Source organism: Parathielavia appendiculata, assembly GCF_033297405.1.
Source record: "Parathielavia appendiculata strain CBS 731.68 unplaced genomic scaffold N657scaffold_7, whole genome shotgun sequence".
NCBI classification, from domain to species: domain Eukaryota; kingdom Fungi; phylum Ascomycota; class Sordariomycetes; order Sordariales; family Chaetomiaceae; genus Parathielavia; species Parathielavia appendiculata.
This window is the reverse complement of record NW_026944226.1, coordinates 402,167-415,550: the sequence shown is the minus strand read 5'-3', so window position 1 is coordinate 415,550 and position 13,384 is coordinate 402,167. Positions and strand designations below refer to the sequence as shown.

Below are 13,384 nucleotides of genomic sequence, written 5' to 3'. Positions count from 1 at the left end.
GCGTAGATAGTACGGCTTTCAATCGCAATACATTATTTTGGTTCATCTCCCGTCGTCGATCGTCTCGGAGATTTTGTTAAAAACTTGAAGTTGATGTCTGAGAACAAGCCTCCGCGATAGGATACACGACAGCTCAGAGTCGGGTAGCACGACGTCCGTGGCTGATTGTAATGTACATACACAGCGTTACTCTGCATCTAAGAACAGACCCGGGCAGGACACGAATGTTGTTTGAGTGACTTACCCCGAGCCTCGGGTTCTGCTTGCTCGGTGCGAGCGATTCAAGCGTTCAACCAAGGTCCATACCATATATTACTTAACTGGGCAAGCAGATTCCCGGGTTGGTCCAGGGCATATTCAACCGCTGCGTCTAACAGTTTCGCCGACTAGTACAGCTACTGTACGGTTGTAGCTATCTAGGCCAAGTTCAAGCGCTAGCAAAGCTGATAAGCGTCTGCGCCTCCGAATCCCTTCGGCCCCTACATCAAGTTTGGCTGACGCCGCCGTAGCCTGGTCTTAGCATCAGTCCGTCTCTTAAATGTGAACAAGTAAATCTTTGCTCCACTTAACCTCGTTTCTGTTGTTGAGCCTGCCTTGAGCCACTGCACTCGTGAGTCCAGCGTATTGCAGGTGGGACAAAAGCCATGCGAGCACTCATTCAATACGTGGGCCTTCCCCGCTGCAGTGCTTGTGGCCATGTCAGAATAGATCTCCAGAAAATCGGCTGATCGTATGGCAATGCGGTTGGAAGGCAAGGCGTCGGTTCAAGAGGGTACCGCTGGTGAGGCGTGGCTGTGATCAAATATATTGGTGTTTTTCTCGGATCCAGAAAAGGATTCGTCGGAAAGTCTGTTTCGTTAGGCATCATTAGCCGCACTCACCAGGCAACAGCCGGCACGAAAAGATCGATCAGCCATTGCTCATCGTTCAGAGGGAAGGCGCAGCAGGCGCACCACACCTTTGCGGCTTTGCCTGAGCAGGAGGTAGTGACTTCATCTTCACGGGGTTTCTCTCTTTGCATCTCCGCCCAACTCATCCAAGTCCTATCACATCCACTTGTAAAATTTCGTCCAACGTCAGTTCATCGTTCAGTTTTAAGTTTCCGACGATGGTGGATCTGACGATTTCAAAAAAGACCCCTTACCGACCCCTACCAGCATCCGTTTGGTTCAAGTTCTGCCATCGCCGCCCTCCGAAATTCGCTGCTCCCTTACCACGGCTGATTTCAAGAACCAAGGTCTCATCTTTGACGCACTCTCATACACCTGGGGCAACCCGGTGACCATATATGAACGGCCTGTAGGGCTCAAGCAAGCACCGCCGCCTGGTCACTGAAGCAACCCGTTGCTATCAATCATAAGGTAGTCCACATCACAATCATGACGCCCCAACAGCATCAACACGAATTGATTGCAAACGCTGGAGGCTCTGCCCTGCCACGTCCTAGTCCACTAAGGATCACATGGACGGGCGACGACCTCCCAACCATGACCCCCTACTCCAGCCCAAACGAGTGATCAAACCACCTGGCCGCCTGCAAGAAAGCTTGCTCCTTGGCATACTTCTGCTGCGGATCTGTCAGGTTGACGCGCACGCCAAACCCGTGGCTCGTGCCAGAGTACAGATTCACTTGGTACGGCACCTTCTCGGGCTTCTCGGCGAGCACCTTCTCGGCAGCCGCCCTCGCCGCCGCATCAAACAGGTTATCGTTGTCCGCCGCCGCGATCGACACCGGTCCCCGGATGGCCGCGATCTCGCCGGCCTCTAGCAGGCTGGGATGCGCGGCGAAGCCGACGTCGACGCCGCCCGCGGGCGCGTCGTCGTCCAGGAAGCGGAAGGCGTAGCGCCCCCCGAAGCAGTAGCCCGGCGCGGCGATGCGGATCACGCCCAGCTTGCTGCGCAGGTACGAGACGGTGGCCGCGATGATGGGGTCCGTGACCGAGGGGCCGTGCTGCGCGAGAAACTCGGTCGTGTTGAAACCGGGCACGTTGATGTCGCCTGGGGCTGGGCTGCCGTTGAAGAGGTCGGGCACGACGGTGAGATAGCCAGCACGGGCGTAACTATCGGCCAGTCTGAGGGAGGAGTTAGTATCAGATGCATGACATGTTAAGCGGAGAGAGATTCGACAGACAGCCTGTTCTCGGGCAGGGCGAGGCCAAAAACGTCGGTCAAGAGGAGGACCGCTGCGCCGGCTCTGGCCTTGGCGCGGGCATTCTTCTTGTCCGGCTGGGAGATGTAAAGCGTAACTAAGAGGCGAGTTAGCTTAGGATTGGCCTGAGTTCTGATCCAGCTTACGGTTGCCGTGCTTGACTTCCTTGCCAACCGGCGTGCCGGTATGTGCAACAATCGAGGCGTCGAGGCAGGTGCTAGGCTTCCCATAGCACCCAGCCACTGAGCCTCCGACGAGGAGCAGGGCGGTCGATAGAATAGAGAATGACGGCACGCGCATGTTGGCTGGCTGGACTAGATGTAACCCGGAATGTCCGTGAATGAGGCCTTGCTGGAGGTCGTCGTCCTTGGAATTCAACCCATACCAATATATATTCTTCCGGGACAAGTCATAGTAAGGACCGAGCCGTGTCGATTCGATGAGCGGAATATCGACTCCGCAGGCGGAGTTTAGGCCGTCCATCAATAATATCACCGGCCAAGTATCCCAAGCTCACACGCACCCCTGTTGGGGTTCCATTGCATCTTGGCTGCTGTGTAAGCATCCGCAGTGGTCTTACACGCGTTAATAAGCCGGGGCATTCTTGGCGATGCCGTCAGGAGGGCACACACACTCCCATTTGTGCTGTCGTTCCTGAATACGGATAAACCTGCTGCTTACTAACAGATGCGACCATTTCTCACCCAAGTACCATGCGAACCAATGCCAGCCATGTGGAGAGAATCTGGATGCCGACTGGACCACCGTTGGCAGTAGGCCCTGCCCGACGTCGCACGGATACCGGATATTTGTCCATCTGTAGTCGATGGAGACATTCCGAAGCTGTTGGTATAGGCGACAGGGCGATGAGGTGTTAGGATTATTTATTTGGGATCAAAAATGGGATAGCCCATTATCTCCGTCCAAACGTCCGATAACACCAGACCTTTGCTCATGGCCCGAAATCATACCGCAGTCCGCAAACAATCCCACTTCTATACGCAGAATTTCCAGACTCCAGGCCTTCTTCAGCAGCAACGACGCAACCAGCCATTTAAACACGGCACCTCGTACATAACGCATCATGCCACAACCATCATGAGCTCATCAGTATCTTCACCCATCCGCCTAAACCTCCTCCCCGGCTACAGCCTCATACGCCCCCCTCCTCCCTCCTCCTCCTACCCTCAACACATCCATAACCGCCGGACTCTCGTACATCTCAGTATAATTCACCGGCACGCCGCCCAACACCGCGGCCCCAGTCTCCCGTTTCCCAAACACCGGCGCCGGATCGCACCAAAAGTCCCTACAATTCGCCATACACCCCCTACTAAACGGATTCCTGCTCCCGGCCTCCCTCCGCCTCCCCCCAGCCGCGGCGCCCCTGCCGCGTGCCGTCTCAATAAACGTGTCGACGCCCAACAGCCGGCCCCACGTCTTCAGGAAGCCACCGCCGTGGTGGTGGTGATGCCCGGGCGGGGCATGCGGGCCGACGTCGGACCCGCCGGGCGGCGCGGCCGTGGACGGGTCGAGCGGGGCGCCGGTGGAGGTAAAGGCGCTCGCGAGGGACGCGGCGGCGCGGAGGTTGACGCCAAACATATTTTCGTAGGTTGTCATGGCGCGGCTGATCTGGATGAACTGGACAAAGAGGAGCATGCTAACCCAGGTGAGCTGCAGCGAGGCCCAGATGGCGAGAAGGAGACTGTAGGCGTCGGCGTTGATGACGCGGCAGAGGGACGGGGCAAGGATGGCGCATTCGTCGGGGGCGATGGGTGTTACGGTGGAGAAATCTGGCGGAGGAGGTTAGTGGTGTATACAAGGGAAAAGAGGGGTTGGAGTGGGACGAACAGCGATAGGTAAGCATATCGTAGACGAGGACGCCGAGGGTGAGGCTGATGAGGTAGATGAAGAAGTGGCGGTGGTTGTTGACGCCGATGCAATTGTAGACCCAGGGGCAGTGACTGTACATGGTTAGCCGCATGCTTCCGAGCCTGCTCAGCGACTTACTGGTCATGCTTGGCCACGCAGCGCTGACACCTACGGCAGTGCTTGCTTCGTAGGGGCGTCCGAATCATGCACGTCACGCAGAAGTGCGCTTCGTCGTATTTCCACAGGCTGATCAGCCCGTCGATCACTGCCTTCTGCTCGGCAATGCCGTTGAGCTTTGGCACGAAGCCTGGGTCGTCGACCATGCATCTGGTGTAGAAGAAGGCGGTAAGGGCAAAGAAGACGGCGAACAGAAAATTCCACAACCACGTCCCATCTACGAGCGATTAGCAACACGACACGGTTTCCAAACTAGGGAAACACTCACCATCGCCAAACGCAGTGCCTGGGAAGACCGTGAAAAGCCAATTTAGACCCACCAAAGATAGCGATGCGGCGAAGATGCCCGCCATCCAAGGCTGCGAGGAGGTCAGCAAAAACCCGAGAGCAGCCGACATATTGGGTGGACGTACCGTCTTCTCAAACTGCCTCATGTCTGGCGGCGCATAGGTAAGGAGCTGCTTACCCACCCACTGCGCCGTGTACGCAGCCAGCAGCCCAAACGGAATGCCCGCATACACGGGCATGCGCGCAAAGAGGGTTATCGTCGCCCACACCAGCACGAACGGCCACAAGAAGAAGAACTTGGTCGTGAATCCCCTCCTGTCCTTTAGCAGGTAGCTCGCCCCCGGCCAGCTCGGGACGACAGGGTTTCCTTCCTCGTCGTAGCCGCACTCGTACAGCGCCTTGTGCCACGCCGCCGCCGTGTTGAGCTCCCTTGCAGTGATCGACGGCGTCTTGCCCGTCGTCGTCTTGGCGAACCGGTCTGCGCCGTATTCGATGATCTTCTGTATGCAGCCCGAGCTTCCCTTGACCAGCGCCCAATGCAGTGCTGTAAACCCTTGCTCGTCCTTCGCGTGAACGCTGGCTCCCCATCGTAGAAAGACATCCACACAGGCTGGATACCCTTTGTAGGCGGACCACATCAGACCGGTGTGGCCGTAGGCGTCTTCGACGTCGACTGGGATGCCCTGGTGGAGCAGCAAGATAATCAGGAGGAGGTTTCCGTTAAAGGTGCTGATATGGAGCGTGTTGTAGCCCTGGGCGTCGGTGATCAGGGGATCGGCGCCGTGTTGGAGGAGCAGATGTACGGTGTAGTAGTGGCAGCGCTGGGCGGCCCATTGCAGCGGCGTCGCCACGCTCTCTCCGCCCTTCTTGTTGATCGGGGCGCCGCGCTCGATCAGAAACTTGCACATGGCGTACTGGTTGTTGATGGCGGCCCACTGAACGGAGGATTGTCAGCGAGATGGCCGTGTCAGGTCAAGTCATGAGCATACATGTAACGGGGTGATGCCCTCGTCGTCTGTGTAGGTTGCATCGTACTCGCTCGTCTCGAACAGCTTCTCCATGCCGGCAATGTCCCCAACCCTTGCCATCTGCATGATGTCGTTCTGCGCAGACTCTCCAACCATGTTGCCGAGCTCCACCTCATTGTTCAACTTTGGCGTAGCGGTTTCCGATTTGGAGGGCGGCTGCGTCGGCGCACCGTTCGCGGGTGGCCCGGCATCGTGCTGTTGCGCCGCCATCGTCGACGTGCGCCTTGATTCTGAACCGCGTTGGTCCGCCGGTCTGTCGCTGAGTACCTGTTGTATATACTTGCAGGACGGAGGCTTGATCGGATGGATGACGGAAGGTTACGGCAACGGCGAAGCGTGAGGACGAAAGGGTGTTCAATGGAGAAGACAACTACAGCAGGGCGAGTGTGCAGGGAGCTGCGCGTCACTGCTGTTCAGTTTGGAAAAACAACGGGCCGTCGTTGGCCTGGAAGAAGGACCTTGCGGTGAGGCGCGTTCACCTTGCACTTTTCAGGGGTTGTCCAGAACGAATTCAGGGTCGGCTTAGGCTGTCAACGGCCAACCAACCCGGCAGCTCAACGAGGCTGAGCTACCGAACTTCAAGTGACGGCCTCGCGATTCGCTGAACATGACCGATCCAGCAGCCGAGACCGGGCCCCAACTGCTAGCTGCATGTGGGGCTACGGTGATCATTTGCACAAACGGGAAAATGTCCCTACACGCGGGAAAGGATGTAAGCATGAGGTAGCCGAATACGCCACTGTCACGGGGGGCCAGAAAACTCAAGCATCATTGGAAATATGAACTAGGGAGCTAGAGATACTATAGAAGCTCGGAAAAACCTTAGAGGACTAAATCATCTGTCGGTGGGTTTGTCCTGGACATCTCAGCGTAAACTCTGAGCGTTCTTGACAGGACAGATCGGATGAGCCTCCGTACCGCAGTGGGACCTTTTATCTCCACAACCACAACCTGGCATCCACAGCTAGAATCGCCATGATCCGATACTGTGAAATCGGATGACAATGGCCCGATAACTCTACACCGGGACACAGCGACCCGTCCGACTCCAGAACAGAGACGCACTACTTGAATGACCGCTTGGCCTGCATCATAAACAACATTGCGCCACTACCTCAATATCCTCGCCCGGCTCTTGCGGGAGGCGGCAGCACAGCCCAGCAACCAACATGTCGACAATCGACACGCTCAAAGCCGCCTTCGAGGCATCCCTCACGCCGACCCCAAGCGTCATCTCGATCGGGCTGGCCATCGTCCTGCTGATTCCCATCATCCTACATTTCATCTTCTCGGCAACAACACCCTATACAACTCTCCCATCCGTCTTGCTCGTCGGTCCCTCGGGCGCCGGCAAGACTGCCCTGCTCACCCTCTTCGAGCGCGGGCCCCTCTACCACAACAACAACCCCGCGGTCCCTACCCCTGTCGCCGAAACCCACACCTCCCAGACGCCCTCGACCGTCGAGCTCGCCGTTTCAACTGACAGGCCGACCACTACCTACCGCACCGACCTCGACGCAACAGGAGCGACCGCAAAGAAATTCCTTCTGATCGACACGCCAGGCCACCCCAAACTCCGCCGTCACGCCCTCGCGCACCTCGCCTCCCCCTCCGCAACCATCACCCCATCCCTCCTCGTCTCCCCCGCCGCCCAAAAGGGGGAAGGAGCCGAAACCTCCAAATCAAAACTCAAAGCCCTCGTTTTCCTGGTCGACGCCGCCGCCCTCGCAGACACGGACAGCGCCGCGCTGTCATCGACGGCCGAGTACCTCTACGACGTGCTCCTGACGCTGCAGAGGCGCTTCCTCCGGCGCAGCGGGTCGCGCGCGCCCTCGAACGTGCCCGTGCTGGTGGCGGCCAACAAACTGGATCTGTTCACCGCGCTGCCGGCGGCGCTGGTCAAAAGTCAGCTTGAGGCGGAGCTCAGCCGGATTCGCAAGACGAGGAGTAAAGGGCTGTTGGACTCGGGGGAGGCTGATGGGGAGGTCGTGGGTGGGGAGGAAGGGGAAGGGTGGTTGGGGGCTGTCGGGAGCGACAAGTTTAGTTTCAAGGAGATGGTCGAGTTTGATATTGAGGTGGAGGTTATCGGGGGGAATGTTGTTGGGGATGGGCCAGGGGCGGATAAGTGGTGGAAATGGATCGGCGAGAGGATTTAGAGGCGAGATTAGGGCTGCACTGGGCATGAGTAGTGTAATCGAGGCGTGTGGTCTAGTAAATGACTGATTGAGTCTATTCGTGGGTATACAAAAGCTATGGTATTTACCCTTGTGCACGGGTTGAGCCTATCTAATGCTGAAGTTTCCGAGTCCAACAACTGCTGTCTGATGTAATAACCAGATGTTGAGTCTAAGTTGCTCCTTACCTTACTTTTGACAGAAACCACTCACACTCCTCCGCCTGTCTATGACTTCTTCCTCACCATCCAGGTCAGCAAGTCGACTTTGGTGACGACGGCAACCGGCTTCGACCCTTCGCCCTCGACCTTCTCCGTCACCACGGCGGCGCTGTTCCACTCCAGGAACCGGCTGAGCGCAGAAAGCGGGGTGTCCATGGTGATCTCGACAAACTTGCGCTTCTTGCCCTTGAGATCCGAGCTGAACCTCCGTGGGTCCGTCACAACCTCGTCGATACGGCTAAAGTCGAACATCACATCTTTGACCGGGCTCTGGGGCGACGCCCTGCCGCGCGAGATGTAGCTGAGGAGGTTGCCCAGCGTAACCAAGCCAGCCAGTTTGCCGCCGGTGGGAGTGAGGACGGGCAGCTGGTCAAAGCCCTTGTCGCGCATCGTCTCAATGGCCTCGGAGCAAGTGCTGGTGGTGAGAACGGATGTCACGGGTTTGAGACGGAGGGACCGGACGGTGGCGCCCGAGTAGGAATCGGCGGTGCTCTGGCTGAGTGTCTTGGGTTGCGGGGTGGTGTCTTCGCCGTCAACGTTCTCGGCGTCATTGGGCAGGAGACCGTTGGCGGCCAGCCAGTCGTCGTCAGCGAACTTGGACAGGTACGAGCGAATGCTGTCCGGGAGAACAACAACCACCACATCCCCCTTGCCGAACCCAAAGTCCTTCACGGCCTTGAGCATGGCCGCCATAGCGCTGCCGGAGCTGCCGCCGACAAGAAGCCCCTCCTCGGCGATAAGCCGCCTGGCGAGCTGAAACGACTCGCGGTCATCTGTCTTGTACCACTTGTCCACAAGATCCCGGCTCAACACCTCTGGAATGAAATCGTAGCCAATACCCTCCACTTTGTACGGAATATTTGCCTTCTCCTCATTCAGGGACTCTGGAAGAGCGAGAATGCTTCCGTGTGGGTCTGCTGCAATGACTTTGATGTTATTGTCATGTTTCCTGAGGCCCTTGGCGATCCCGCTGATGGTACCGCCGGTTCCTGCGCCAGCAACCACGGCCGTAATTTTGCCGCCAGTCTGCGCCCAGATCTCCTCGGCGGTGCCGAACTCGTGGGCGAGCGGGTTGTTTTCGTTTGTGTACTGGTCGAGGATGTGCGAGTTTGGAATCTCCTTCAGCAGACGCCTCGCAACACCGATGTGGCTTTCCGGGCTGTCCCAGGCGGCCTGGGTGGGCGTTCGGATGATGGTGGCACCAAGCGCACGGAGAACCGACACCTTCTCGGCTGACATCTTCTCGGGGAGGGTAATGATGGTTTTGTAGCCCTTGATTGCGCCGACCAGCGCCAGACCTATGCCGCTATGCTTACGTCAATAACACCAATAATGGGTGCAACTTCACCGCGACCTGGAGCACTCACGTATTGCCGCTGGTGGGTTCTATAAGGGTATCTCCAGGCTTAATACGCCCGCTCTTTTCGGCCTCCTCGATCATGCGCAGCGCTATCCTGTCCTTTACGCTCCCGCCAGCATTGAACAACTCTACCTTGGCAAACACCTCGGCCTCGACGCCAAACGACTGGGGAACCTTGTTCAGCCGGACGAGCGGCGTGTTGCCAATCAACTCGGTGGCCGAGTTCTTGACGCTGAGTTTCGGCGCCTCGAGAATCGGCACCGGCGGCCTCGGTTCTTCTTGCAACATGGTGTGGATGCTGTTTGAATCGTGTTCTAAGTGGGGCGTAGTATTGGTCCGAGCAATTTTGAAGTAGCTTTTGGCGTGTGTTGCGGGATTGTTTTGGACTTTATGTGAGATCAGGGGCGTCTGGAGCCAGATCGCAATGGGCTGGAGTGGCGTTCCTCAAGCTGCCTATGGCGAAATAGAGGATGATGTGTGCGACTGGGTGGGGGAAAGGCATGGAATGTGGGATGGTGGGATATTGCCCACGTTCTCCAACAAGCCGACGCTATGCGCCACCCGTCCAAACTCGCCGGGTCCGGCCGAATGCCAAGAGTCCAGAGGGCCCATTTGTTGTCTCCACTTTAGACCTCATCTCCTAAGCTCTACGGATGACGCTCCCAAAAAATTGGCTCACCGCCAGGTCATTCGCTTGAAGGGCGGGAACCAATACGCAGAAGAGAGGTCAGAGAACTGCCGTCAATATGTTGTTTTGGCTCCGGGGTCGAGTGCGGACTAGATTCATTACTTCTAGACTGGGATGATTAACGATTATGAAGGTGATTGAAAACGCACCTGTTTCGCAGCGGCTTACATTGGCTTACAGGGGTTGATATTCGGGTGGTCTTGGCATTGAGGGCGGTGAGCCAATTCTTTTGGTAGCGACATCCGTAGACCCCTGTGCCGAGCTCATCAGTGACGACTCCTGTTGACCAACTGTTGGAATGACAAACAGCCGCGTATCCACGGTTAACACTCAGATGAGAGCTAACAACAGTAGGTTTGGTTCCCTCGTGAGCGACCCAGGAGTGATGATTGAAGGTAGTAATGAATGAAGATCGTTCCTTCACCCTTTCCCATTCTCAACCGGATTGGAGCCATCTAGAACCTATAAGATAGCTCGGTGCACAGAACTTTCTTACCCCTTACATTCGCTTAACTACACCCCCCTGATCGCTTGTCGATCTACAAGAGTAGGGCATCGGAAACCGAGCTTCTGAGTTTCTAGGGCTACGATTTTCTAATAACGTTACCTTACAGATAATTATGCTAAGTGGTGTAGACTAAGATAGACATTCAAGGTAAACTCGCAAAATTAGTTCAAAGAAGTACTAACTTTATTACTATAACTATTAGTAAGGCAAATATTAGATTACTATAAGGTAACTAGTTATAAGTTTTTATTAGAAGGATAGTGTAATCTGAAATTTCAAGGCGGGCGGCTGCTGGGGGCACGAGTGCATGCATGACGTTAGCTTGTCATCCGCGCGTCCTAGGCGCGGGCCTTGAAATCCCCCATCGTTGTACCAGCGTAGAAACCCATTGTAATTGTCATTGACTACGCTGTCAGTATAATAATGTTTGAAGACTTTTTTGATTTGACGGGCTAATTGCCTATACATTCAGTTCTGAATCGATGAACCACAAGACGCAGTCCGTCAGAGGTACCTTACACCAAGCCAAGCCAGCAAAACGATGACCAACCCAACAATCACCGGCAATGCAGCTTTTGCTGCAATTCCAAATTCTCAAAAACCTCGCCTTGATGTCCTGTCGAAACTCCTCTGTCGAGTTAACTCGCGGAAATTCCGTGTTTGGCACTTCAACCCCCAGAAATTTACAGAGAGGCCCCCACCCATGGTTGAGTTGATACTCGAGCCTCCTGCTCTCTGGCACAGCCCTTCGAACTTCTTCATAATACCGCTCATATGCCTTCTTCTCGCATTCCTCTTTTGTCCGTCCACCCAGCATCCCAAAGAACAGTTTGCTCATTGCATGCACCGACGTGACACCGAAAACGTTCCAGTACACAAACTTCGTGATCGCCGCACGCGGCTGCGCCGTCACGCCATCAAACAGCTGATATTTGAAGCTCTCCCACCACGGTGCAAAATCTCGCTGTATCACAACCACTTTTGCCTCGGGGTAGGCCTTGATGAGTTCCAGCATAAACGGACCAGCCAGATCGGTACCGACATCGTAGTCGTTGCCCCAGAGGCAATCCCAGTCCTGCCGAGTGTATGGTGGACGAGGGGGGGAGGGTGCACCGTAGACACCAGGCCAGGTTGCTTCTGTCGCTTCTTCGAGGAGGGACCAGGGCGTGTCAAAGGTCTCCTCGAGGAGGGCGTGGTGCACTAAACCTAAGGTTTGGTAGGCCAAGGCCATGGACTTGGTTCCCATGCGGGGGAGAACTGCGTTGATGATTTTGAGGCGGGGAATTCATGGGATGTGGATTTGGCCAGTTCCAGGAGAGGTTGGGAATCTTCGCGGCGTGCGCCACGGGATATGCTCTCTGCGGATGAGTCCATAGTTGGTCTTGAGTAGTACTTTGTGACACTGACTGAAGAGACTGTTGGAAGAGATAATGCCGAGATGAATTGTTACTCCTGCTGGAAGGTGTGCAGTTCAGAACCCAAGCCTTTATAACGTAACATATCCGTACGAAAGTCGGGGTGTCCAGTCCAACGGTCTTTCCCCATCCGCTACTCAAATAGTGGCTGCAGCCCTCGGCAAAAGAAAAGTCATGCACCGCAGACTGTAGCTTCCTCGCCTTGTTTACACGTCCTCTAGCATAAATAAGCTTAATGCGGAAAGTAGGACTGTTCAAACGTCTTGCCCGTATTTTCTCTAGGAGTTTTAACAGTGCCCCTTGCCGCGCTTAGGGCTATTTATGCTGGAGGTGTAGACTGCAGGTACCAGGAACAAAGAGCCGTGGTTCCGGACCCAAGATGCAGAAGGCTGTCCCCTAGGATTGGGACAGGTTGGGTAAGCGTCAAGGACAACCATTACCATCTGACGCGCTCAGAATTGCGCATGCCTTGTTTCACGTACTTCCGCATGCTTGCACATGCCGTGTCTTTCAACACCACTCTTTATCAGAAGATTCTCGCTATAACTGTTATCGTGCAAGGTTAGGCATACCGAGCCCCCAAGCCGGACTATGTCCTTTGCCTGGCCGGCGTTAACGTTGAATGCCCTGGTCCGCCGGCACGTTGTGTTGGGCGGACTACCCTTATCAGTCACGATTCCCCGAGGTTCCCAGAACGGAGCCTGTTTTCGTTTTGGGGATCGCAGCACGTTGCTCTGCTACATCTAGTTGCAGGGAACGCACTTAACGTTGCCATCCATAAGCTCATGAACCTCTTTGAAGGTGGTCCGACGGAGGTTGGCAATGACCGAGCTGTCGTTTGGATATTGAATTTGCAGGCATTGAGTGTCGCCGGCGCGGTGATGGCTTCTGAACTTTGGTAAGGCGGAGTGGCTGGGGGTCGTTGGCGTCCAGTGTCCGGGCCAAGAGTCGGGGCTTTGGCATGACCATTATCCGCGGTAGGCGAGACCTTAGCCATCTTGAAATTGAGCGACAGGTGGGAGATGAGTAGTTGAAGTGCTTGGCGTGACAGATGGATCGGTACAACCGAGCTTAATTGAGCCTCAGACTATGGTGATGCGCGTGGAATGGAGAGAGGTGGCTGAGTGTGGGTGAAAATTTTCTGATGCATGTGCAGAGCGCGGCAGTTTGAAAACGGTGTTGACCGGTTCACGTGTTGTTGCGGACACGGCCAACATGACGGAGGTGCAAACGGCCCTGAGTTTTTCTCGACGATGGAAGCTTTAGAGCGCCATAGAATGGGGCTGACACACGTGTCGGTGCCTCGACTAAACACTTTCTGCCTGTTTAAGGGAAAGTGGACGCCAGTCGGGCGAGGATCCTCGATCGTCAGATCAGTACCGCAGCGGGGTTTTGAAGGGGGTGAGAACGCTATTTTACAGCGCTATGATAGCTTGAAAAGTTTTGACAGCGCTGGCAACTAGCATTCCCAGTTCAACTAGCATTCCCAGTTCAACTAGCATTC

At 55.7% G+C, this 13,384-nt stretch overlaps 6 protein-coding genes across 6 annotated transcripts; 1 reads left to right on the top strand and 5 right to left on the bottom strand.

Moving 5' to 3' along the window:
- Positions 1-1,495: 1,495 nt before the first annotated feature.
- Positions 1,496-2,449, bottom strand: N657DRAFT_574327 (alpha/beta-hydrolase; the record flags this gene model as incomplete). The annotated part of the gene is made up of 3 exons (XM_062789021.1): positions 1,496-2,072; positions 2,132-2,246; positions 2,296-2,449. 3 exons carry the CDS (start codon positions 2,447-2,449, stop codon positions 1,496-1,498), a joined length of 846 nt encoding a protein of 281 aa, XP_062646893.1.
- Positions 2,450-3,003: 554 nt separating this feature from the next.
- Positions 3,004-5,724, bottom strand: N657DRAFT_597423 (ankyrin; the record flags this gene model as incomplete). The annotated part of the gene is made up of 6 exons (XM_062790026.1): positions 3,004-3,942; positions 4,001-4,113; positions 4,160-4,415; positions 4,467-4,557; positions 4,612-5,421; positions 5,476-5,724. The coding sequence occupies 6 exons, from the start codon at positions 5,722-5,724 to the stop codon at positions 3,278-3,280; spliced, it is 2,184 nt and encodes a 727-aa protein (XP_062646892.1). The 3' UTR covers positions 3,004-3,277.
- A 524-nt stretch (positions 5,725-6,248) lies between these two features.
- N657DRAFT_664206 (putative signal recognition particle protein) lies at positions 6,249-7,670 on the top strand (the record flags this gene model as incomplete). The annotated part of the gene is made up of 1 exon (XM_062795224.1): positions 6,249-7,670. The coding sequence occupies exon 1, from the start codon at positions 6,684-6,686 to the stop codon at positions 7,668-7,670; it is 987 nt and encodes a 328-aa protein (XP_062646891.1). The 5' UTR covers positions 6,249-6,683.
- Positions 7,671-7,719: 49 nt separating this feature from the next.
- On the bottom strand, positions 7,720-9,769 carry N657DRAFT_597418 (cystathionine beta-synthase). Its single transcript, XM_062790025.1, has 2 exons — positions 9,277-9,769; positions 7,720-9,215 (listed from the first exon to the last, which is right to left on the bottom strand). The coding sequence occupies exons 1-2, from the start codon at positions 9,555-9,557 to the stop codon at positions 7,916-7,918; spliced, it is 1,581 nt and encodes a 526-aa protein (XP_062646890.1). The 5' UTR covers positions 9,558-9,769; the 3' UTR covers positions 7,720-7,915.
- Positions 9,770-10,925: 1,156 nt separating this feature from the next.
- Positions 10,926-11,741, bottom strand: N657DRAFT_573771 (uncharacterized protein; the record flags this gene model as incomplete). The annotated part of the gene is made up of 1 exon (XM_062788988.1): positions 10,926-11,741. A coding segment is annotated over one exon (816 nt), but the record flags the coding sequence as incomplete, so codon positions are not given.
- Positions 11,742-12,407: 666 nt separating this feature from the next.
- N657DRAFT_448248 (uncharacterized protein) lies at positions 12,408-13,086 on the bottom strand. The gene is made up of 2 exons (XM_062787425.1): positions 12,542-13,086; positions 12,408-12,482 (listed from the first exon to the last, which is right to left on the bottom strand). The coding sequence occupies exon 1, from the start codon at positions 12,875-12,877 to the stop codon at positions 12,551-12,553; it is 327 nt and encodes a 108-aa protein (XP_062646888.1). The 5' UTR covers positions 12,878-13,086; the 3' UTR covers positions 12,408-12,482; positions 12,542-12,550.
- Positions 13,087-13,384: the final 298 nt, after the last annotated feature.

What these genes read in the sequence shown, in the direction of transcription:
- N657DRAFT_597418 (XM_062790025.1), bottom strand. Translation starts at nt 9,557, where the DNA reads ATGTTGCAAGAAGAACCGAGGCCGCCGGTGCCGATTCTCGAGGCGCCG. An exon ending in GAACCCACCAGCGGCAATAC is followed by an intron (nt 9,216 to 9,276) that starts GTGAGTGCTCCA and finishes ACGTAAGCATAG; the next exon opens with CGGCATAGGTCTGGCGCTGG.
- N657DRAFT_448248 (XM_062787425.1), bottom strand. Translation starts at nt 12,877, where the DNA reads ATGGCTAAGGTCTCGCCTACCGCGGATAATGGTCATGCCAAAGCCCCG.